The 24054-nt window shown below is 33.3% G+C and overlaps 1 protein-coding gene across 1 annotated transcript in view; it reads right to left on the reverse strand.

The window, feature by feature from the left end:
• Stpg2 (sperm-tail PG-rich repeat containing 2) overlaps positions 1-24054 on the reverse strand; it is a 149848-nt gene that overhangs the window by 34239 nt on the left and 91555 nt on the right. Inside the window, exon 10 of the mRNA XM_013029722.1 lies at positions 23341-23500. Within this exon, the coding sequence (XP_012885176.1) occupies positions 23341-23500 (160 nt within the window). The remainder of the gene's footprint in view (positions 1-23340; positions 23501-24054) is intronic.

Below are 24054 nucleotides of genomic sequence, written 5' to 3' on the forward strand. Positions count from 1 at the left end.
TATTTGGGAAATATAACAATTATAACTATGAGATAAAACCAAAATATTAACTCTGCTGCATCAAAACTAACCAAAAAGAAAATGCCCAAAAATAAGTACATTTTGAACTTCCTTCTATTGAATATACTAAGGGATATAACCACATAAAAAAAGAACATATTAGAGACTCAGTGATAATTTTGTACTTAGGAAGGTCTATTTCATTGTCACATTTTTAGATCCAACAGTGAAAAGATTAAAGACAATTTCCTCTCAAGTGACTGTGTGAAGTAACTGGTGTATTCATTAAGGGCACCAATTTTAAGTTGTCCTTGAAAATATTCAGAAAGAGGTATGAGTCGTGCATTAATAAAATTCTATCCTCATTATGGCTTTTATATAAAGTCAACAAACATTTCTTTTATATGCCTTTTGTTTAATGCTTCCTTGGTTTCAAGCTCTGTTTGATTTTCCTTTCAGAAATTCTTTCTTACTTTCTATTTTAGAACACAGATTCTCATGATAGAGATAATGTACTCTAACACATACATTTGACAATAAAACTGCAGTTGATGCCATTTCTAACAATGACATTGAACAAACTGTATTTCAAGTATAAGCCTGCATAGAAGTCGATTTCATAAATAATTGTCCACATGACTACAGAAACTTAAGCCTGAGAGATGATATTATTCAATAATAAGCAAAATCTTTAGTACCTGTACCATTTCATTCATACAGATCAAATATACCAAGGCAAAACAAAACTTCTTACACTTTTATTTTGGCACTTAACATAGTTTCCTTTAGAAAGAAAATCATCCTTAAATTTAATCATTCATATCACAACTCTCAATATTTTTTGAAGAATGCATTTCATTTCAGAATCAAGACTTAATCAATAAATACTAGACATGAAAAATCCTTATCCCACTTTTAAATTGTCCTTTTAAATAAATAATTATATTAAATTATAAGTATATATTAGAAAAAAATAATTTTAGACCTTCAATGGTCTTATCCTTCTCCTTAAAGCAATTTAGTCTTATGTTTACACAAATTAATATATTTTTAAAAACAGATTTACAATTTTGTCAGTTGTCCAGGCTGGCCTCAAACCGATATTACAGTCATGTCAGTACATTAAGCTGGGAATTGTTTATTCTCTCACTATTTACCTAGTACTACACTAAGTTACTGAACATACAGTGGCAAACAAGAGTGATATAATCTTTGCCTTCACAGAATTCATGCTCTAGCACAAACCAAGTTATAAACTCACAACGGTTCTAAATGGTTGGCTAGAAGACCGGCCACACAATAGTAAACGTCTTTCAATATATTTATTGCTTAAAACAAAACTAAAGGAATCTTCAATATCACTAAAACTTTAGCACACAAAGATACTTTAAAATTATTAGTGAATATAATAAAGGAACCAAAACTATTACTCTAAAGTATAAATTATACACATAGATAATTTTGGAATGTTGTTCTGTTTTTAAAATAATTAAAATCTTATTATATCTGTGTGTGATTCAAAAGTACGTGTGTTTGCACTATGAATAATTTCTAAATTAATTATATAAAGTAGGTAATAATATTATTATCCCATTTTACAAACAAGAAATTTGAGTAACAATTTATTGTGCAATAGATCAGGCGACTAACCAAGTAGTAGAGCTGATATTCCATTCTGGGATCCTACTTCCGAAATCTGTGAACTTAGTTCATTAAGTTTCCTCTGCATTTTTTATTCAGTCTCCTTAACCTTATTCTCCACTCTCATTAATCTTAACTTGTTACTATTAAATTTTCTTTTACCACAGCAACTGTAAAGTGGCCCATCTCTAAACAAAATATTAAAGAGAACTGAATGTTTAGATAGGAGAAGGAGAATGACCTTCTATTTGTCAAGTATTTGGAGGAAGCAGAAATTAATATTTTTAATAAAAATAATAGATGATATTTCAGTAGTAAATGTGGGTTATTGGAAAGAACAGTTTTTAAATTATGGAATCCATTAATATATACTACTTTAATAAAATTAAATCGATTAATCAAACATAAAAAGAGCATCTCTGAAATATCTCCAAGAGATAAATATTATCATTATTATCGGTGCTGTTTTTCAATGTAACAGAATTTATGAAGCACTACTGGGAAACCAAAAAGTATTTCAGTGCAGGGCCTTCTAAGAGTAAGAGTAATAGAATAACATCAACCTATTCTGCCCACCTGAAAAGTTTGTTATAAGAATTGAAAGAAAAAAAAAGTAAAGTTTTTGGAAACTATTAAGTATAATTCCAGATAAATGCAGCAATAGATATTCCTATTAAAGTGGGGAGAAACTGCTGGCCCTCTGCTTGTAGTTAAATTGTACCAATAACAAATTGTATGGGTTTGTCAATTTTCCTCAACAGATCCAATCAAATTAATATCATAAGATATTCCCACTTAACTGGGAAAAAAGTCTTTCTTTTAGGTCAACCTTAATGATCCTATTTAAAGACTACTTTTAAAAATAATCTGAGGAATAATTTAATCGTTCTTATCAGGCAGCATAAACTTGACCCAGAAAGTTCCAGTTTCTATCAGCATGTTGCAATGTGCATCCTGCAGTAAGAAAAAGAGTGCACTTTTCTGGTCCACACTAAGATCTTCATACTCATGTTGCTATACCTTGTGCTTTAAGTAGGAAAAATTATCTCTTAAATTGTTGAACTCAAAGTGGACAAACCATTCCCCTTATTTCCCATATTATATTTTTAGTAGAACAGCAACCTAAGATATCAAACTACTGGTTATCAGATTTATGCTTTTAGAAGCTATTAGCTGACAACGAAGATTACAATTCTACCTGTAACCTATTCCGATTGTAAAAAATTAAAATTTAAGTGCGCAAAATTAGGACTAACTGGCTAACTCTATAATTTGAAGTTTTCTGTATGCCAGGAGTTTAATTTTGACTGAAGGACTACATGATACATTTTTTAAACAAATTTTCTTGATTCACTTTTAATCTGCCAGTTACAAATGGTAATAATGTTTTACTGTTAGATATTTAAATAATGGTATTTATCTTCTGATTGTAAGGTTGTGATAATATATGTGAAAATAATCACTGGTCAGAACACCAATATACGCTGGCAATAAAATACTATATTCCTCACCTCTAAATATTTTTGCCTCAAATGAAATAGCTATAAATGAAGGAAGTAAAGAAAGAAGGAAAAGAAGAAATGGAGAGAGGGAGAAGGGAAGGAAAGGTGAATAGTTGGAATAGTTGGAATACATTGATGCAACAGGACTATAGCAAAACCTCCTGTGGAAACTCTTTCTTCATTATTCAATGATTCATGTTTTTATTGTAATGAAAAATCCATGAAAAATTATAAAGAAACATGTTCTAGTTCAAATAAATTTGGACTTAAGTAATTAATTGACAACGATTAAATTATACAGGAATTAATAAATAATCTAGGAACAAATTAGTAATTAACAATCTAGGAACAAATTCTTTTTTTCAAATGCTTACCTTTTTATTAATAAGTTTCTTTATTGTGAAAACACCGTACAGAGGGGTTACAATTACATGAGGAAAGTAATAAGTATACTTCTTATCAAGCATTGTTGCCTCCTCCTTTGTTTTTCCCCTACCAACCCTTCCCTCCTACCTCCTCAACTACACTCCCCCCCACACCGCCCCCGCCAAAGTTGTAAAGTTCGTTTTTCAACATAGCATTTTGTACATCTCATTGTTGAAATGGGTACACCTGTATCCCTATTTAAACAATTTGTTTTTTCCCCTTCCCCTCCCCAAATTATACCAACATCAAATACAGTGAAAACTGGGGTTATACTGTGGGGGGGAGGGACATACAAAGCAACAAAAAATGCACCTTATAAATATGTTAGAAACAATAGCAAGAAAGAAAAACCACTTGTGTCCTTATCTTGGGTTTCAGATAAGATGATGTCTGGGAACAAATTCTTTATTTGGGGGGGGGGGGGTCCGGTCATGGGGCCTGAACTCTGGGCCTGGGCTCTGTCCCTCAGCTCTTCAGCTCAAGGTTAGTGCCCTACCACTTGAGCAACAGCGCCACTTCTGACTTTTTTCTTTTTGCTTATGTGGTGCTGAGGAATCAAACCCAGGGCCTCAGTCATGCAAGGCAAGCGCTCTACCACTGAGCCACCTTCCCAGCCTCTTGGGAACAAATTCTTACTACTTGCTTTACAAAAATATTTCCTTAGCCAGGCGCTGGTGGTTCATCACGCCTGTAATCCTAGCTACTTAGGAGGCTGAGATCTGAGGATTGTTGTTGAAAACCAGTCCAGGCAGGAAAGTCCATAAGACTCTTATCTCCAATAAACCAGGGGAGAAGAGTCATTAGACTGAACACTAGAACACCTACCATTCAGTTTCAGTCTTCTCAAAACATATGAAATAGTAGTTTAAACACCCCTTAACCCTAATCTCTCACACTCCCAAATAAGAGGAGATTCAATCAAGTGATAGTCTTGTTGACCTACAGGAATCTACAATTTCATAAAATATAATTTGAAGATGGCCAAATCCTTTATACTGCTTGGATAAAATTCACATGACTCATCACTTTTTATTTCATTTTGATCAAAGATGACTAAGACTGATAGAAGCATAAAAGCAATTTGTTCAATTCTTCATCATGACAAGGCATTCCATCAACTCTGACCTGCATGCCTATCAAATACAACTTGTGATTTAACAGTCCACCAGTTTCACTCTTAGCCATCAGGAAGGGACCATGAATGAAAAATTTATTTCCATTCATTCCACTTCATCTGTGCTTAGAACTTTAATCTCAGCAATAAATATAGCCTTAACAGGATTCTATTGTGACTTTAGAACAAATTGTATAAATATTTTCAATAATAACATTTGAAGTAATCCATATGACCAACATTTCTATGTTTCTTTGTAAGCTATTTTCCAAATTTGAACAATTAACTTTTGCCCCTACATTCTTATAGTTGACCTTTACTATGGAGTACGAAAAAAAAAATGAGATACCTCAGTGGTAGCATTCATAATATTAATCTCAATAAGTATCAGAGAAAGATTGATTGAAACAATAGTGAAATCAGACCACTTATCGTACATTTTATGCAATCTGTTACAAGAGCTACTAAAGCATAAGACAACATTATACTTCAGAAAACGTTATTTTTCAAAGTTATAAATAGCCCTGTTAAACAACAAAGGGAAGCAAAATATATGAGAAGTCATGAGGATTACATCTATAAGCTCTGACATTTATTCTAATTTAATCTTTCTGTATTTATTCAATGGTAAACTCAACTACAAAAATGGTTTTTGTATTTTAAAAAATCTCCCTAAGATGCTTTAGAGCTTTGTGATCATAAATAAGAGAAGAGGTCTGCATAAGAAAGTCTTACAATTTGCTGTAACTTGCCCAGATAACAAATTTGTATATGTGTATGTGCTTAAACATTATATATAAATGTTTATACTTATACATTATATATTTATATATAAGTTGCTTATTATATGTTTAGCATAATTTTACTAGCCTTTCAAGTAGATAGTTACATAAATCATATAATACTTTTGTAATATAAAGCTTTCTAATTAGTAGAAATTGATGTAAACAAAATTTGGCATATATTTTAAATTGCTCATAAAGAAATACATAATAGCACAAAGGTATTATGAAGGGCAGGCAATTTGTTCACTATTATACAAAGATGTAACTGAGTACCAGTGGCTCATACCAGTAGCTACTTAGGAGGCTGAGATTTGAGAATAAAGTTGGAAGCCAGCCCAGGCAAGAAAGTTCTTAGGACTCCTATCTCCAATTAACTACCAAAAAGCTAAAAGTGGACCTATGGTGTAGTAGAGTACCAGCCTTGAGCAAAAAGCACAGATACTGTGCCCATCCCCCCCCTACACACACACACACACACACACACACACACACACACAATGTAATGAACTAGGGCACAGGACCCCACCTACACACACACACACACACACAATGTAATGAGCTAGGGCACAGGACCCCCCCTACACACACACACACACACACACACACACACACACACTGTAATGAACTAGGGCACAGGACCCCCCCTACACACACACACACACACACACACACAATGTAATGAACTAGGGCACAGGAGTAACTACTCCTCTGTTTGTTTCCATGAGAGCGGTTTCCTTAAAGATTCACAGATTAGGCTATCATAGATTACTGTTACCACATGAAAAGGGAGATTTTTACATCATGGATAGAATTTTCTATTTCAAGTATACTACAATATATATTTTCTCAAAGTTTTTATAGATGTGTTCATACAAGTGGAAATGCCTGGAATAAGAGATTATCTTCAAAATTGTTGTGTTTAACTATTATCATGGTTATGACCCCAAGTAAGGAGTCACAATTCCTGGCCTGAATAATGAATGATGTGCAGCAATCCATTACAGCACTCAAAATATGCTAAACATATGAATTACTCAAATTTGACTAAAGTTTTAAATGTTCTCTACATAACCCTAGAAGTACATTTTCAACATCGGCCCTGAAAAGGCAAAATAGACATTTGAAGGTATATTTTCATTATTTCTTGCTGACATAGGTTCACTCCAATTTATGTTTAATAAAACCTTATGGCTGTGGTAAAAGAGCTGTTCTGAAAAGGTGCAATGAGATGGAAAACTGTCTTTCTCAACTTTTTCCCACACTATAAAAAAAGGGGAAAAGACATTGTATAGTTCAAACAAAAGGAATTGTTACAATTTCTAAAAGCAGTACTCTGCAATGAATTTAATTTAATCTTTACAAAATAACTTGACTGGAAAACAGTTCAGGAGGCCACGCTGAACGATGAATTTCATTTATAGCAAAATAAAATGGCTAAGAGAACAACTATAATCTCTCCTTCATACACTACGCGAGTGCTATGATTTAATGGAACACCATTTTTCTGACTAGCACTGGATGCAATTTTAAAGTTGTCAAAGCCAAAAACACTTTAGACAAATACTTTACAATGCAAATAATCTCTGTGAAATAGTTTAGATCATATTAACATCTCAAGCTGATAGCTTTCCTTCAAATTTGTCCAATATGCAATCTCATTGTTTCTTACTATATTCAATTTCAATTAGTAATCTTACTATATTCAATTTCAATTAGTAACTATTAGTCAAACTTTGAAATGTCTCATGTATCCAGGATAGTAAATCATATAGACAGAAATGTTGTAAAAATACTGGGGAGAATAATTATACAAAAACTATTTTGCAGATGATCTCAATATTCAACAGTCTAGTTTTCATTGCAAAAAGATAGAGATAGTTATTTAAGAGATATAAAGACAGACAGAATAAGATGAAATGTGAGAGCTATAGATGTATTTGTTTATATGTATTAGTAAAATTTATGGGTTTTAAATAAATAGACGTATACAAAATCTACAATTCGTTTACCATACTTATCTCTTTAAAAAAAAAAACAAACTAAATCCATATTATTGACTATCTGACAAAGAGGACTACTTTGCTAATGGGGTAAAATTCACCTAGTCTACAAACATTATGGCAGAAATAAATAGTTCCCAGGTTTATCACAACAAACAGGACCATAAAGATAATGTCAGAGTTTCCAAGTATCTAGAAATATCTTCTAAACAATAGTAATTATATAGCTAATTTCGGGTATAAGTTCTAAAAACTGAAATAAATATGTACGCATGTGTATATATATATGTGTATATTTTTTATGTTTTTAATATGTTTATTGTAAAGATACTGTAGAGAGGAGTTACAGTTACATGAATAAGATAATGAGTACATTTCCTATCGAGCACTGTTACTCCCTCCTTTGTCCCCTACTATCCCTTCCCTCTCCACCTCCCCAACTTCTCCCTCTCTGCCAAGTTTAAAGTTCATTTTCAACATAGTGTTCTATACACCTCATTATTACAATGGGTCAACCTGTATCCTTGTTTCAGCATTTTCTTTCCCTTCCCCTCCCCAAATTAGAAAAATATATATACAAGATGCAGGGTACTGGAATCAAATACAGTGACAACAGGGGTTCCACCATGGGGGGAGAACATAAAAAAGAAACAAGAAAATCACATAGTACACTTAAAACAAACAGCCACAAAGAAAAAAAAAAACTCCTGTGTCTGTATCTTGGGATTCATTTTGCTTAGCATCATGTGTGCATATTTTTAAATAATTGAATACTCCTAAAAATATAAAGCAGAGGCTACAAAATAGGTTAGCATTCATAAAAAATTCCTGAGAGACGAAACTGAGTTTGAAAAGTAAAACCCCACTGTTGCACTGAAAGAGGAATAAGTGTGAAAGACAGAAGTGAGGGAGGACTGGCAGAATCCATATCTGGGGAGACTGAGCAAAACAAAAAACAAAGAGACACCTACTGCTTTCCTCTGTCAAGAAGAGTTCTTTCTGGGTGGGGGTGGATGAGAGGTGGGGACAAAAAAAAAAAACACCAAAGTGGAGAAACCATAGGCCAAGATAAGGAGCAGCCGGTAAGTAAAACAAAGTATGTGAAGACAAAGTGTCAAAGAATGATAGACGCAGGTATGAGCTAGCTTTGTGTCTCGTTGAAAAAAATTACCGTGAGCATGTTCAAACACAATTCAGCTCATTCTCCTGGCTTAGGTAAATTATACCAGCCAAGTCTGACCAGCTAAGACCAAAGACTAGGTGTGTCCCATTCGGCCTGGATTGTATGGGGAGCTCTGGTGTTAATTCAATCTGTCATTTATCTTTAACAACAGGTGGACCCATTGCAACAATGACATGTACAAGTGTACAAGTCATTATGTCGAAAAACAAACGTTACAACTTTACAACAAAGGAGGAGGCAACAAGGATTGATAAGAAATGTACTCATTATCTTGCCCATGTAATTATAACCCCTCTGTATGGTATTTTCACAATAAAAAAAAAACAGTGTCCATGTTTGAAGGATAAATCACAAGTGCACTAGCAATCTCATTTCTAGAGATGAGCACAAAGTTAAGTACAGCCAAGAATTTGAAGAAAGGTAACACAATTAAATTGATATAGTTAATAAATAAATAATTCATAACCAAAGAAATAAAGTGAAACATTTAGAATCCTAATTTCAATCAAAATATTTAATATCTTAAGGGAGATATATTACATATAAGGACTAAGAAATTTGAGATTAAATTAAGAAATTTAGGGAGAATATCAACAGAGATAGATTGCATAACAAAAGCATAAATGAACAAAACACACACATAAAAGCATAACTACATAGTCAGATTAATATCATTTGCAAATGAATGAGCTTGAAAATGGGACACAATTATACTCCAAAAATTTACAAAGGTATAATTAGAAGTTATTGAAAGGAAAGACAATGTAGAAGTTTGAAGGCTAGAAAGACAATATGGAAACAAAATATTCCTGAGAATTTTCAAGAATAAATTTTTTTCTGAGGTTTATATCTTAAAACTAGCAATCACTTAGTTATTACTATTCTCTAGGTTTCCTGCTGTTTAGTGCTCTATTAATTTTAGAATTGCAATTTCTTATGCTTTTATTCATTACATTCCTCCTATAATGTAAAATTCACTTGAATTTTAAGATATATAAACTTTACACAATTAGCAAAACTAACCCTTTATAGGATTACGAACTACTACTATCCAAATCTAGTTATACTTTTAATAATCACTGCTAATAATTTTCTGAGAGAAAGGCATATGTACACAGATCAAGAGCCAAACAGGACAAATAAACAAAAGTGCATACAAATAAACCCTCATATCTACTCAAGCACTATATGTAATAAGAAATATGAATATCAAAAACAGTGACATAGCCAACAAAAGAACATTGCAAGAAAAGCAATGAAGTTAAAACATTATATAGAGTTCTATTTTGGCCGGTTGTGAGGCCCAAACTCTGGGCCTGAGCACTGTCCCTCAGCTTTTCAGCTCAAGGCTAGTGTTTTACCAGTTGAGCCACAGCACCACTTCCGGCTTTTTCTGTTTATGTGGTGCTGAGGTATCGAACCCAGGACCTCATGTCTGCAAAGCAAGCACTCTACCACTGAGCCACGTTCCCAGCCCCGATAACACAGATTTTGGAAGCAACCCAGATGCCCCTCAGTAGATGAATGAATCAAGAAAATGTGATACACACACAGACACACACAGACACAGACACACAGACATACACACACACACACACAAACACACACACACAATGAAATTCTATGCCTCCATCAGAAAGAATGGCATGGCCCCATTTGTTAGGAAATGGAAAGACTTGGAAAAAATTATATTAAGTGAAGTAAGCCAGGCCCAAAGAAACACAGGTCCCATGGTTTCCCTTGTTTGCCATAATTAGTATAAGTCAAGGACAAGCAGAAAAGATCAAAAGCTATGTACATATGACCATATAAGATGATGCTAAGCTAAATGAACCCCAAGATAGGGACACAAGAGGTTTTATCTTTCTTGCTATTGTTTTTAATGTACTCATAATGTACTATGTGATTTTTTTGTTTCTTTTGTATGTGCTGAACAAGAATCCAGGTTGACCCATTGTAACAATGAGAGGTACAAGAAACTCTGTTGAAAGCGAACATTATAACTTGGTGGGGGGGAGGGAGGAATTGGGGAAGTGGGGATGGAAAGGATGGTAGGGGAAAAACAAAGGAGAAGGTAACCATGCTCGATAAGAAATGTACTCATTACCTTACTCATGTAACTGTAACCCCTCTGTACAATATCGTTACAATAAAAAATATATTTAAAAAACAACCATGTCGAAAAACAAACTTTACAATGGGGGGGAGGGTGGAGTGTAGTTGAGAAGGTGGGAGGGAAGGGATGGTAGGGGGAAAAAAAGGAGGAGGCAACAATGCTTGATAGGAAATATGCTCATTACATTGCTCATGTAATTGTAACCCCTCTGTATAGTATTATCACAATAAAAAACAAAAAATAGAATAAAGAAAAAAAGCAGTTTATGAACACAATATATCTTCATCAATGTCACCCTTTCAACTGTTCTCACCATCTCTTTCCTTATCCACCTCTTCACTCACTCTTCTTTATTTTGTAGGATGTACATTTATGTCTGCATTCTCTATCTTCTCATTTGTCCACTCTAGGCCCCTTGACTCCACTCCAACCCTTCCAAGTACCAGCTTCCTGAACTTTTTTTTTGTAAACATACTGTACAGAGGGGTTTCAATTACATGGGCAAGATAATGCATACATTTCTTATCAAGCATTGCAGCCTCCTCCTTTGTTTACCCTTCACATCCCTTCCCAGCCTCCCCACCCAATCCTCCCCGCCCCCCTCCGCACTAAAGTTGTAAAGTTCGTTTTTGACATGACAACTTGTACATCTCATTGTTGCAACGGGTCCACCTGTATCCTTAAACAACTTTGCCTTTCCAAGGATTTGAGATCTCCCTTGAATCTACCATATTTTGGTTAATAAATTTGTATGTACTTCTATACCAACCAATGTATTTACACACAAGTTTATAAGCTAAATCTGGCTTCCACATATAGGGGGAAACACAGATACTTTGTCTGGGCCTGACTTAGTTCACTGAACATAATCTTATCCAGGTCTTTCCATTTCTTCACAAATGGCTTGGGACAGTTTACTTTCTGCTCTTGATAGATAGTGGTTATATGGGTGGCTCATTTAGATACACCGAGATGTACACTAAAATTCACCATATTTTCCTGAATATAGGTTAAATTCTTATTTTAAAACATGTATGGTGTGGTGGCTGATAGTTATAATTAATAAATATAGACATGGGCTTTATAGTTAGTAATATAATATTTTATGTTTTCTGTTTGTTTTGTAAAGTATTTAATAATAAAATTTACGTATACAATATCACTCCCAAAATGATATACACTGATGTTATGTTCACATAATTTAGCTTTTATGCACTTCACAAAAGGTTTTTCAAATACATTTTCAGTACCTTAACATTTCTTAGAATTCTACATTCATTGCAAATCTCCCTCAGTGAAGAATAAACTGCCCACAAAAATCTCAAATTCAGACAATGAATGCTTCTAACAACATAGTATGATGTTTTAAGTGATAGGATGTAGAATGTATTCAGGTAACCAATGCTGACTCTACAAAGTGGGCGAGTAAAATCAATTTTTATCACTTGAAATCTATTGCAATTAGAGAGCAATGCCAAGTCACTGACTCACTAATGGATGTCAAAATATTTCAAAAAGAGCAAGAAAATTACCAAGTGTTTTAATTGAAATGCAGTTCCAATAAGTATAACAAATTTCATGTGTGAAGCTAACTTATAAAACCATCATCAAGACACAGTGATGAGTTTTAATAAATGTCCAGTGCTGTGTAGCTACATCTTAATACAATTTTATTATACTGAACTATTTGGTGCATCGTGTGTGTGTGTGTGTGTGTGTGTGTGTGTGTGTGTGTGTGTGTGCACGCACACATGCCATCCTGGAGCTTGAAGTTAGAGCCTGGGTGCTGTCCCTGAGGGTTTTTGCTTATGGTTAATGTTCTACCACTTGAGTACCACTTCCAGTTTTTTCTGTGTGGTTTGTTGGAGTCTCACCAACTTCCCTGCTGGGTTGGCTTAGAACCACGATCCTCAGATCTCAACCTCCTGTATAGGCAGGGTTACAGGAATGAGCCACCAGTACTCAGCAACACTGAATTATTTGGAAATCTTTATTATATCTTCCAACATAAATGGAGTTGTTTGTGTTCTAAGAGATTGATTTTTAATTCACTTTAGAGCAAGACTATAGAATTTCCAAAAAAAAAAGATCTGCTCTACAAAATTTTACAACAGGGCTTGCTTTGAAAAGGCCATTATAGCTGACTGGAATATATTTTTCATGTATTCAACTACAATAGTACACACTACATGGAAATGATTAAACAAATTACAAACTAAGTTTTCTAATTCCTGGAGTGTTAACGGTTATAAAAATGATCTTTCCTGGGTGCAAATGTTGTAATAATTATACATGATAAGTATGACTAGGTCAAGAATTCCTGGGTGCAAATGTTGTAATAATTACACATGATAAGTATGACTAGGTCAAGAATATAATAATCTTCAGCTTTCCTATCATCCTCACTTTCATTCTTAATTCTCCCAATTTCTATGAGTATGTTTCCTGAGTATAGAAGGAATACTCCTCTCTCCATCAAATACATACCTTTCTACAATTTTGTTAATCAATCAACTAAAAAAACATGGAACTTAATACAGCCAACAGCATGAATTAGTGTGAAAGCAAACTTTCCCTGGAACTTCCACAGAAGAGCACAGAATGACCAGCCTTGATTTTATCCTTGGGAAGGAAGTATTAAGTTTCTAGGCATATGATTTTTCCATTCTCGGAATGGAAGTTTTTAGTTTCCTAGACATTTGATTTACAGAACTATTAGCAGCTATATACTTATATATAGGTATTTATTTAAGAGACTGAATTTGTGCCAATCTGTTAAGAAAAACATTTTTAATGTGCTTGACTAGTTATTATGAACTATATGTTATAAACAATAGTATATTTTAAGACTGACTGAATGCATAGCACATTTAATGTATAGCATTGTTTTGTCAATTACAAACTAATTTTTAAAATTCAAAAATAAAATCAACACTTGAATTACAGATTCTAGGTCCTATTCTGGGAAATAACCAAAATGTTCTTGTTATCATAAAAATGGACTATATTGTCACATAAAGAGTTAAATCAACAATCACATTAAACAAACAGGAAAAATTATCTAAGTGCGTGAATATATGATATTTTCTATCTCCTAAGGCCCATATCCCCATCAACCAGGCTCTGGAATACACACGTGAACAGCCATAGATCTTACTGTCAAGTTACAAGCTATTCAATAAGCCTATGTTGACTTGATAGATCTAAATAAAATATAACATTAAAGCACACATGCATCTCACAATAAAACATGGTAAGAAATGCACTAAATTTAAATATTATGCCATTATTCCATGTTTAAATGTAATGATCCAGAAAGCTATTTTTATATTTAAAATTATGACAGAACTCATCTCAAAAACAAAATAAAAATAAAAGAGCTGGGGGAATGTAACTCAAGTGGCACAGGGTCTTCCTACTATGAGCAAGGGCCTAGGTTCAATCTCCATTTAGTGAAAAAAATTATTATACAAGAAAACCAAAATACTTTTATTTCTTTTTTAGTAAGTTTTTTTATTCTGAAAATACTGTACAGAGGGGTTACAGTTACACAAGAAAGGTAATGAGTACATTTCTTATCAAGCATTGTTGCCTCCTCCTTTGTTTTTCCCCAACCATCCCTTCCCTCACACCTTAACTACATTTCTCCTATCCCTGCCCCCCCCGTCTTAATTGTAAAGTACATTTTTCAACATAGCGTCTTCTACATCTCATTGTTGCAATAGGTCAACCTGTATCTCTATTAAAATAATTTGTTTTTGTTTTTTCCCTACTCCTCCCCAAATTATACTAACATCAAATTCAGTGAAAACAGGGGTTATACCATGGGGGAGGGACATACAGAGCAACAAAAAAAATCACATGGTACCATAAATATGTTAGAAATAATAGCAAGAAAGAAGAAAACCACCTGTGTCCCTATGTTGGGGTTCGTTCTGCTTAACATCATCTTATCTGACCTTTTCTGCTTGTCCCAGTCATATACTAGATATTGCAAATAAGGGAAACCATGGGACCTATGTTTCTTTGGGCCTGGCTTACTTCAGTTAATTTTTTTCAAGTCTTTCCATTTCCTAACAAATGGGGCAATGTTGCTGTTTCTAATGGAGGCGCAGAATTCCATTGTTTATCTATAACACATTTTCTTGATTCGTTCATCTACTGAGGGGCATCTGGGTTGGTTCCATATCTTAGCTATGGTAAATAATGCTGAAGTAATCATAGTTGTGCTAGTAGCTTTAGTATGGTCTTGATTGTGATCATTAGGGTAAATGCCCAAAAGTGGGATTGACTGCTGGGTCATAGGGGAGCTCTATGTGGAGTCTTTTGAGGAACCTCCATACTACTTTCCAAAGTGGTTGAACAAGTTTACACTCCAACCAACGATCCAGTTCTTGATTATAGCCATTCTAACTGGGGTGAGGTGGAATCTCAATGTTGTTTTGATTTGCATTTCTTTTATGGCTAGGGATGTTGAGCATTTCTTCATGTGTCTATTGGCCATCCTTCTTTCCTCTTCGGAGAAGTTTCTCCTTAAGTCTTTAGCCCACTTATTTATTGAGCAGTTGTTTCTTTAAGGATTTGTGGTTGGGGGATTTAATTTTTTGAGTTCCAAGTATATTTTAGACATGAGACCCTTGTCCGTTGTATGGCTAGTGAAGGTTTTCCCAATCCGTGGGTTTTCTATTGATCTTGTTAGCTATGTCCTTTGCCATGTAGAAGCTCTGCAGCTTCATGCAATCCCATTTGTCCAACCTTTCTTTGATTTGCTGTGTTGTTTAAACTTGGCCCAGTGCTGGTGGCTCATGCATGTACTCCTCGCTATTCAAGAGGCTGAGATCGAGGACTGTTGTTCAAAGCCAGCCCAGGCAGAAAAGTCCAATAAACAACTCAGAAAAAGCCAGAAGTGGTGCTATGGCTCAAGTGGTAGAGCACTAGCCTGGAGCACAAAGAGGTTCATGGACAGCGCCCAGTCCCTGAGTTCAAGCCCCAGGATTGGCAAAAAGAAAAACAACCAAAAGCTTAAAATTATTTTTTAAAAAAATCTTACAACTTCCATAAAAAAGTGCTGCAACAACACTTATTTTTCCGCACGAATAATTATTACAAACAAGTACCAGCTTATGTATTCATCTATTCTCTCTTTAAAATAGCATGCCTCTTTTAGGACCAAAAAAAGGTAAATGAAAGTTACTAAACTGGAAAATTTGAATCAAACATTGAAAAAATATTACCAAGAAATGTCACAGTCCTACATAGTTAAATGCAGTGTGAAAACACAAAAATAAATACTAATTTATCTTGCTAACCATTAGATATTGGCAATTACTAAGAATATAAATATGAATCTTAAATCATCTTTTGTGTATATGCATTTTTACTTCTTTATATATTACCAACTCTTTATTTGTAATGGTCTGAAGTTCAAATGAAGTGCAAATTTGTTATGCTGAATCATGGGATTCAGCCATTTATTCCTACTTGGATATTTTATATTAGCTGACAAAGATACTTAACACTCTTAAGACAAATATTTACATTAAACTTAGAGAAACATTTCTGTAAGTAATGTTTATAACTTAGTCCACATACAACTGAAGACTTGGAAGTTATTTTAAATCAGTGTATCTAAGAGGTTGCTTGTGATTATTTTATATAATGAACTAAAGTTATTTGAACAATATTTTTTCTAGATCACTAAAACAAGGATTTGGATTTGACCATGAGACCTAAAAAGAAAAACCACACACAAATATATGTCTAAGCTGTGGGGGTTCCTTTTCCCTTTGCAAACATCTGAAAGATGTACTGCTCTCAGACACCAGTCTTAATGAAAACATCTTTTTCCTATTGATCAATATGTTCTCCTTAGAAGCTTCAATACAATCATGAATTTAATGACATCTGTATTTAATGGAATAATTCTCTATTTTAATATTCAACCCAGATAATTCTCTGAACTGTGCATTAATCAATCCACATAGCAATTTAAAATTTGAATAAAGTCTCACATGTAGCATGTCTAAAACAACATATATCACACTCAAGCTCAATCCCAAAAATTAGCAAAGAAATGGATGAACCTGGAAAAAAAAACTGTTAAGTGAGTTAAGTCTGGCCCTAAGAAACAAAGGACACATGTTTTCTCCAACTAAAGCTAGAACTAATTAATAAATGTATAAGTAAACACATCAGAGTTGAATGCAAATGTGCAAAGTATATTAAGTCAAAATACGGTATTTGTAGGGTAGAATTCAAATAGTACAATTCCTTAGAAAGACTAACTCACAGTCCAACAGATAAAAACCAGGAAACTGGTACTTGAAAGATGGAGCCAGGGCCAAAAGGAGGAAGGTAGATAAATGAAGAGAAGGGGAAGAATGCAGCTATAAAATACAATGCGTATCCTGTGAAATTAAAAAATGGAGGGGAAGGGTTGGGTTGGGTGGGATAGGGGGAGAATGATGAAAGGGATGGCCTGCTTCATTGTGACTCAGAATACTAGCAATCTCCATAGAATGCTTGGTACATATTCATTAATAATGCAAGCTTATTAACCAATACAAACATTCTCTAATTGTGCACAAGGAAATTTTACTTGAGATGTATTTAAAGGTACCCTAACACATTTAAATAGGGATTGTCATTTTCCGGGACAAAATTTCTGTCATTTTTAACGAAGATTTTTAAACAAGGAACTAAATTCCCCAAATTAAACTGATTGATTCTGATCTACACTGGCATTTTACTAGCTCAGAAATATTTCTGGATGGTATAGAAAAACAACTTTTAAAATTACACATTTATTGCAAACAAAAAAGAGCACACCAGAAGAATGAAAAGCATTTTGATCAGCTTTATGGTACTGCAGAAGCGAGAATAATACAAGTCACTGAGAAAATAGAAGAAATAATTAGTTTTCACACTACAATGATTTTATATCAAAGGTATAACTTATGTTTATGGAAGAAGTGAACAAAACAGTCTTCATGGGATATGTTCAATTAGCTTCTAAGGTAAATTATATTTGTTTCCTAAAATAATTTCTTACGGGAATCTGATGCAGAAATCACAATATTATTTTCATTAGAAATGATCTATACTCTCACAGTGAAATGAGTCTCAGTACATGATGGATTTACCCTAAGATTGTTGTCTACATGCAGTGCATTGATGAAACTATCAATCATCTTTTGTATCTAATAAAAATGTGCTCTAAACTTCGTTTATCTTCACTCAAAAATTTAAAAATACTACCACTTAACTAATCCCTCTGCCCACCCTCAAAATTGCTTTTAATCTTTAGAGGTCAATTTAACAATATCTGTCAAAATAAAACTATAGTAACTGTTTGCCATAGCAATTCCATTTCTAGAAATGTTTCTGAGTTCATCTTTACCAGTGGTTAAGCCATAGTAATAGATTGGTAAGCTCCATCTGAAATAGCATGGCATTTTAGTAAATCTAGCAAAACAGAAAAATAATTCAATCTTTTAAAATGTATATATTTTATTTTGAAATTAACATTATTTAAACACGCTTTATTTACTGTAAGACAATGTGTGTTCATATAGAGCAAATAAATTTAAAATAGGAAAGCAAAATAAAAATGAAGTACTCATAAGCCTTACATAGCTGCTCAGGTGTTATTTTCTCAGTGAGCCCTTCTCTGATAACTGATAACTCAATCCAATTTTTCTACTTTTCTCCATGGCATTTTTTGAATGTTTTATTACCTTTAAGTACATGTACAAAGGAGTTGCCATTCACCAAAGCCGTTTATGAATACGGTACATCTAGATCAATGTCACCCTTTCAACCTTCTCACCCACTCTTCCCAATCCACTCTCTTTCCCTCCCATTTCTAAATTTTAGGTTATGCACTGAATTTCTGCCATTTAACAAAGGAGTTTATGTATACACTACCTCTTAATCTGTATCATCACTTCAACATCTTCACCCACCCACTCCCATGTATTTCTCAATTCAGTGATACATACAATTAATTCTCTCCTCCCGCCTTATCCCCTCTTTCTTCTACCCAGCTCCTTATGGCCACATCCTCCCTTCTGCAAGTACCCATTACTGGTACTTATTGTGCTGGGCTTTGACTCCAAGGCATTTTTAATTAGTTTTTTATTGTAAAAATACTGTACAGAGGGGTTACAGTTACAAGAGCAAGGTAATGAGTACATTTCCTATCAAGCATTGTTGTCCATGGCATTTTTAAACACCTAACTTCCTGCCTGCCATCCTCTTTCTTCTGTTAATCTCTTCATGTAGTTCTTCAGCTATTTACTGAATATCATCTGATACCTAAACTCTAAGGAATAGGAATATTTGTTTTGTTCACTGTTGAATTACATATCATTAAATGAGTACTTAATATGAAGAGGCTCTCTAATTTGTCAATCAGTTAAATAGATGAATCCTATCTTTTTACCAAGATTTCACAGATTTACAAAATATACAATATTACTAATAATAATTGATGTATCAAAATGAACTCAATTCTTTTTCTTCTTTCCATTTAGGATTCTTTAAAGTTTCATTATTAATGTTTTTTGAGATATCATTGATGCTTAAATGTGGATAATCCGAAAAAGTAGAATGTTGGGGTCAAGTAACATGTATATTTGAAACATTCTGTAAATTTAGCCTCAAGAAAATTTGACAGAAATTTGTACTTTAACCTTGATTGAATGAAGGTCCCCAATTTTCCCCTCTATTTGCTTTTGAAATTTACTGAACATTTTCTCTCTACATGTCTAAAAAAGAACAATATAGGGGATGTGTAAGTACTTTTCCACTTAATAATTTCACTTTACCTGAGTTGGATCATTCACAATATCATTTACATATCCATGAATAAAAGTTGGTGTAATAAAAGGAGATTGCTTTATAATGTGATACACTTCATTTAATCATTTCTTCATTAAATGATTCTAATGTGTTCTTATTGGTTACACAACATTTAATAGTATACAGCATACTGATTGCAAATACACTATTTCCCTCTTTAATTTAGACTAATGAAAATGAGTTTTATTTTGGTCCTTTTTACATACTTGCAGTCAAAGAAAAATTTTCTTTTGTTAAAGTTCTAAAGTAATTTGAAATAAATCCAAGGCTATAAAATGTTGTCATAAATAAAAAATAATGAGATAAATAAAATAAAATGTTGAACAAGTGAATAAATATCCTATTATAAGATGTTCTTATATTTACCGACTTCTGTTCTTAAACAATTTTATCTACAAATCTATCTAGTAATCCATTTAATTTACTAATTACTCTATATCTGGATACAAAGATAATAACATGCATTTTTAAAAATTCTATTAAGTAAAGGACTCAAATAACAAGTATCCATATCATAATGCATAAATTAAGTCTCACAATTTCATTTATCTGTACATGTATATGTACACAAAGTACTAAAAATCATTTTATTTTATACATAAGGAAATTTACATTTAACAGAAAAGGTGTTTTAATTGATATTAAAATGAAATAAAATTTCAATGGTAAAATGACAAATAGGGTAGATTCTTCCTACTTTATTTGTAAAAATGTAGGATACTAAAGGCTATCTTTCATAAGCACTACACAGAAAATACCCAAATCAGCCAGGTACCAGTGGCACACCTGTAAACCTAGCTACTCAGGAGGCTAAGATCTGAGGCTCACAGTTCAAAGCCAGCCCAGTCAGGAAAGTCCATGAGACTCTCTAACTAACCACCAGAAAACCTGAAGTAGAATTGTGGTTCAAGTGGTACAGCACTTGCCTTGAACTGAAGAGCTCAGGGACAGCGCCCAGGCCCAGAGTTCAAGTCCCGTGACCAACAACAACAACAAAAAAGAATAAAAATAAAATACCACAAATCACCTCATTATTAATGATGATTTTTAATCAAAGTATTTCACATATTAACAAATTAGATATTAACAACTGAAAATATTTTCACTTTAGAGAAAAACCTGTATTCATGCCTGTACATTAAAAAGAATAAAAATCTATCATACTTATCAATAACAAAATCTAATAACCTAAGTAAAAAAACAAAAATTAGGAATTAATTTAGACAGTTGATAATATTACATTTCAATATTCTCCTTCCTTTACTGAATTGACTTCACAGAGTTAGTACAAATGAAAGTTAATTTTCACTTACTAAAATGAAACCTAGATATTAATTAAATTTCCTTAGGAACTTATATTAAGTCTATGTGAGATCTATATTTTGGACTGAATATCTTAAGACAGTAGATTAAATTTAAAACAATGAGCAATTTTATAATTACTGTAATATCTGCATATGTCAGAAGAAATCAAATTTCATACATCATGGTATCAGATAATAGCATAAGAAATCCCTATTGTTTTTTCTAAAGTATTGATTATAGAGGAATGTGGGATTTGTGTTGTCATTCCTTTGAAGTTTAGATGATCTTAAGATGCAGGATGACAAGTCTGATAAATTTCTGATATTAACAATAACCATTGGTTAATAAATGTTAATAACCTCTTTCTTTAGCAAGCCATTTCTTCTGTATTTGAATAGTGACTTTGACAATCATATGTCTTTATTTTCAAATAATCACTGTCTATAATGAAAACATTCCTATCATCTCCCCCCCAAGTCTTCTCTAATGTAGCACTGGCTTAGCATAAAGAGACATGTTTCACTTACAAGATTTTGTACTTCTAAGGAGGTTTAGGGACTCTGAAAATGTTGAAAATATAGTGTTAGTCAATTTTTATATCATTATGAGAGTCAGAAAGTAAATATTACCTCATCACTGAAAAGTAGAAAATAATGAAACAGTAAATTTGCTTACCATGGACTAAATACTGAAGTAAGGATGCGTTACAACACCAATTACACACATATTCTGTCTACCCAACTTTTTACAGAGAGATTAGAGGCAGAGAAAGAAAACTTCAGGAAACAACTACAAAACTCCATCTATTTCAAGAGCCTCTGATATGGACATTCACTTCGTATATAATTGGCTGTGTGTGGTGATGCTAATGGTGCTACAACTTCAAAGAGATAATTTCCCTATACCATTTCTGAGTGACCATATACTTAGGTATAACTACAAGAACAAGCTTTATAAAATGGAATTTTATAAAGCTCCACCCAGATAAATCAATAATGGTAGACTAATACAAGAGAAGAAAATGAATAAGCAGAATCAAATTTCAACTGAAAATGAATTTTGTAGCTGAAAATTCTAATCTATTCTTAAAAGATAATAAAAAATAAAGCAAGTCTTTATGGGTCTCAGGCTCTCCAAAGAGTAATATTTGCTCTTTACAGGTGTATTCTCTCTTTTGTTTTGATTTCTGTTTTTCATTTAAAACTCTGGGGAAAAGATCATGTTTTTCTTCAGATTCTCATAAGATTCATTTTAGCAATTTGTTTTTTTAGTAGGAATACTTTGGCAAATGGTTGTTGCAAACTATTTTGTCCCTCTTCTTTATCTAGTTTCCTTGTACCATACTAATTGATTTATCTTCGTTATCATAGAAAAATATTACATTCATTTTTAGACCAAGAATACTAATAATTGAATTAATCTTAATTTGAAAAATCAAAATTACTTGCAGAATTTTAGATCCCTCTCAGTGTATGTGTGCCAGTCCTAGGGCTCGAACTCAAGGCCTGGGCACTGTCCCTGAGTTGTTTCTATTTGTTGTTTGTTGTTTTGCTCTGTGCTAGTATATTACTACTTGAGCCACAGCTCTACTTTCAGCTCTTTTGGTGGTAACAGGGATAAGATTCTCATGGATTTTCATGCCCAGGCTAGCTTCAAACCACAATCCTCAAATCGCAGCCTTCTGAGTAGCTTGGATTACAGGTGTGAGCCCCCAGTGTCAGGACTCAAGTAAATATTTATCTTCTTCAATTACTTGCTTTTTTAATACCTGAGAAAATATAAATGATTCTATGTAAGGGTCATAAGTTTCTTGTATTGTACTGATTTGGCCAAGTCAGGACAAAGTGTCTCTCTTACAAATTTTGCATGTTTACACTTCTGGCTTAAACCAGGCACTGGTGGCTCAAACCTATAATCCTAGCTATCAGGAGGCTGAGATCTGAGGATCATGGTTCAAAGCCAGCCTGGACAGGAAAGTCCATGAGACTCTTATCTCCAATTAACCACCAGAAAACCAGAAGTGACATTGTGGCTCAAGTGGTAGAGCACATGCCTTGAATTGAAGAGCTCAGGGACAGCACCCAGGCCCAGAGTTCAAGCCCCACAACTGGCAAAAGATAAAATTAATTAATTAATTAAAAACTTCTAGGTTTTTCTTTAATAGGATGAATCCCAAATACCTTCAGTATTTTTAGTATTACTAGTAAAACTTCCTTTTGATAAAAGTAAGAAAGAATATATTAAATCTTTTCATAAAATACTTTGTTTCACAGATTTGGGGCTTTTTGTTTTGCTTGTCCTATTCTCTTAGAAAGGTATGGTCAATGTAACTGTTTCTAATTATGTATTTTAATATGGAAACCCTGGACTGTTCCCTATAAGCTTTAAAGAATAATCTACACTTACCTGGTCCCTCCGTTGTTTTTTCTTGGTATCGAGGAGTTCCACTAAGAAAGGAGGACTGTTTTTTTTCAGCTATACTGCTTCGAGGTGGCATGTATTTACGCTTCATTTGTGACATCTCATATGATTTATGAACTTCATAAGTTCCAGGGGCTGGTAAAACCTAGAAAAAATGTTAGCAGATAAGTATAAATATACTATACTTGAAAAATATCCAAGTAGATATTGCATAGACATTCACACTCAACATTATAAGTAGAAAAAAAACAAAAGCCTTTCATTAATTATCATAATAAAAATTTTAATGAAGATCACCCAACTCCACATTCTTGTGAGGAAAAACATAACTTCACTTGTCAAAAGTCAAAAATTAACAGAATTATGAAATCCAGGACCAAATTCTTTATTTTAAAAAAATTTTACTATGCTAAGCCCTGGTGAATGACAGCTCATGCCTATAACCCCAGCTACTCAGGAGGCTGAGATCTGAGGATCAAGATTCCAAGCCACCCCAGGCAGATAAATATATGAGACTCTTATCTCCAATTGACTAACAAAAAGCTGGAAATGGAAGTATTGTTCACATAGAAGAGCATCTGCTATAAGAAAAACACAATGCAAGTTCTTGAGTTAAGCCCCACTACAAGCATTTAAAGAAAACAGATTTCATAATATAGAGAGCAAATATTTCACATTCAAGTTAAATAATGAAAATGG

Source organism: Dipodomys ordii, unplaced genomic scaffold (assembly GCF_000151885.1).
Source record: "Dipodomys ordii isolate 6190 unplaced genomic scaffold, Dord_2.0 Scaffold122, whole genome shotgun sequence".
NCBI lineage: Eukaryota > Metazoa > Chordata > Mammalia > Rodentia > Heteromyidae > Dipodomys > Dipodomys ordii.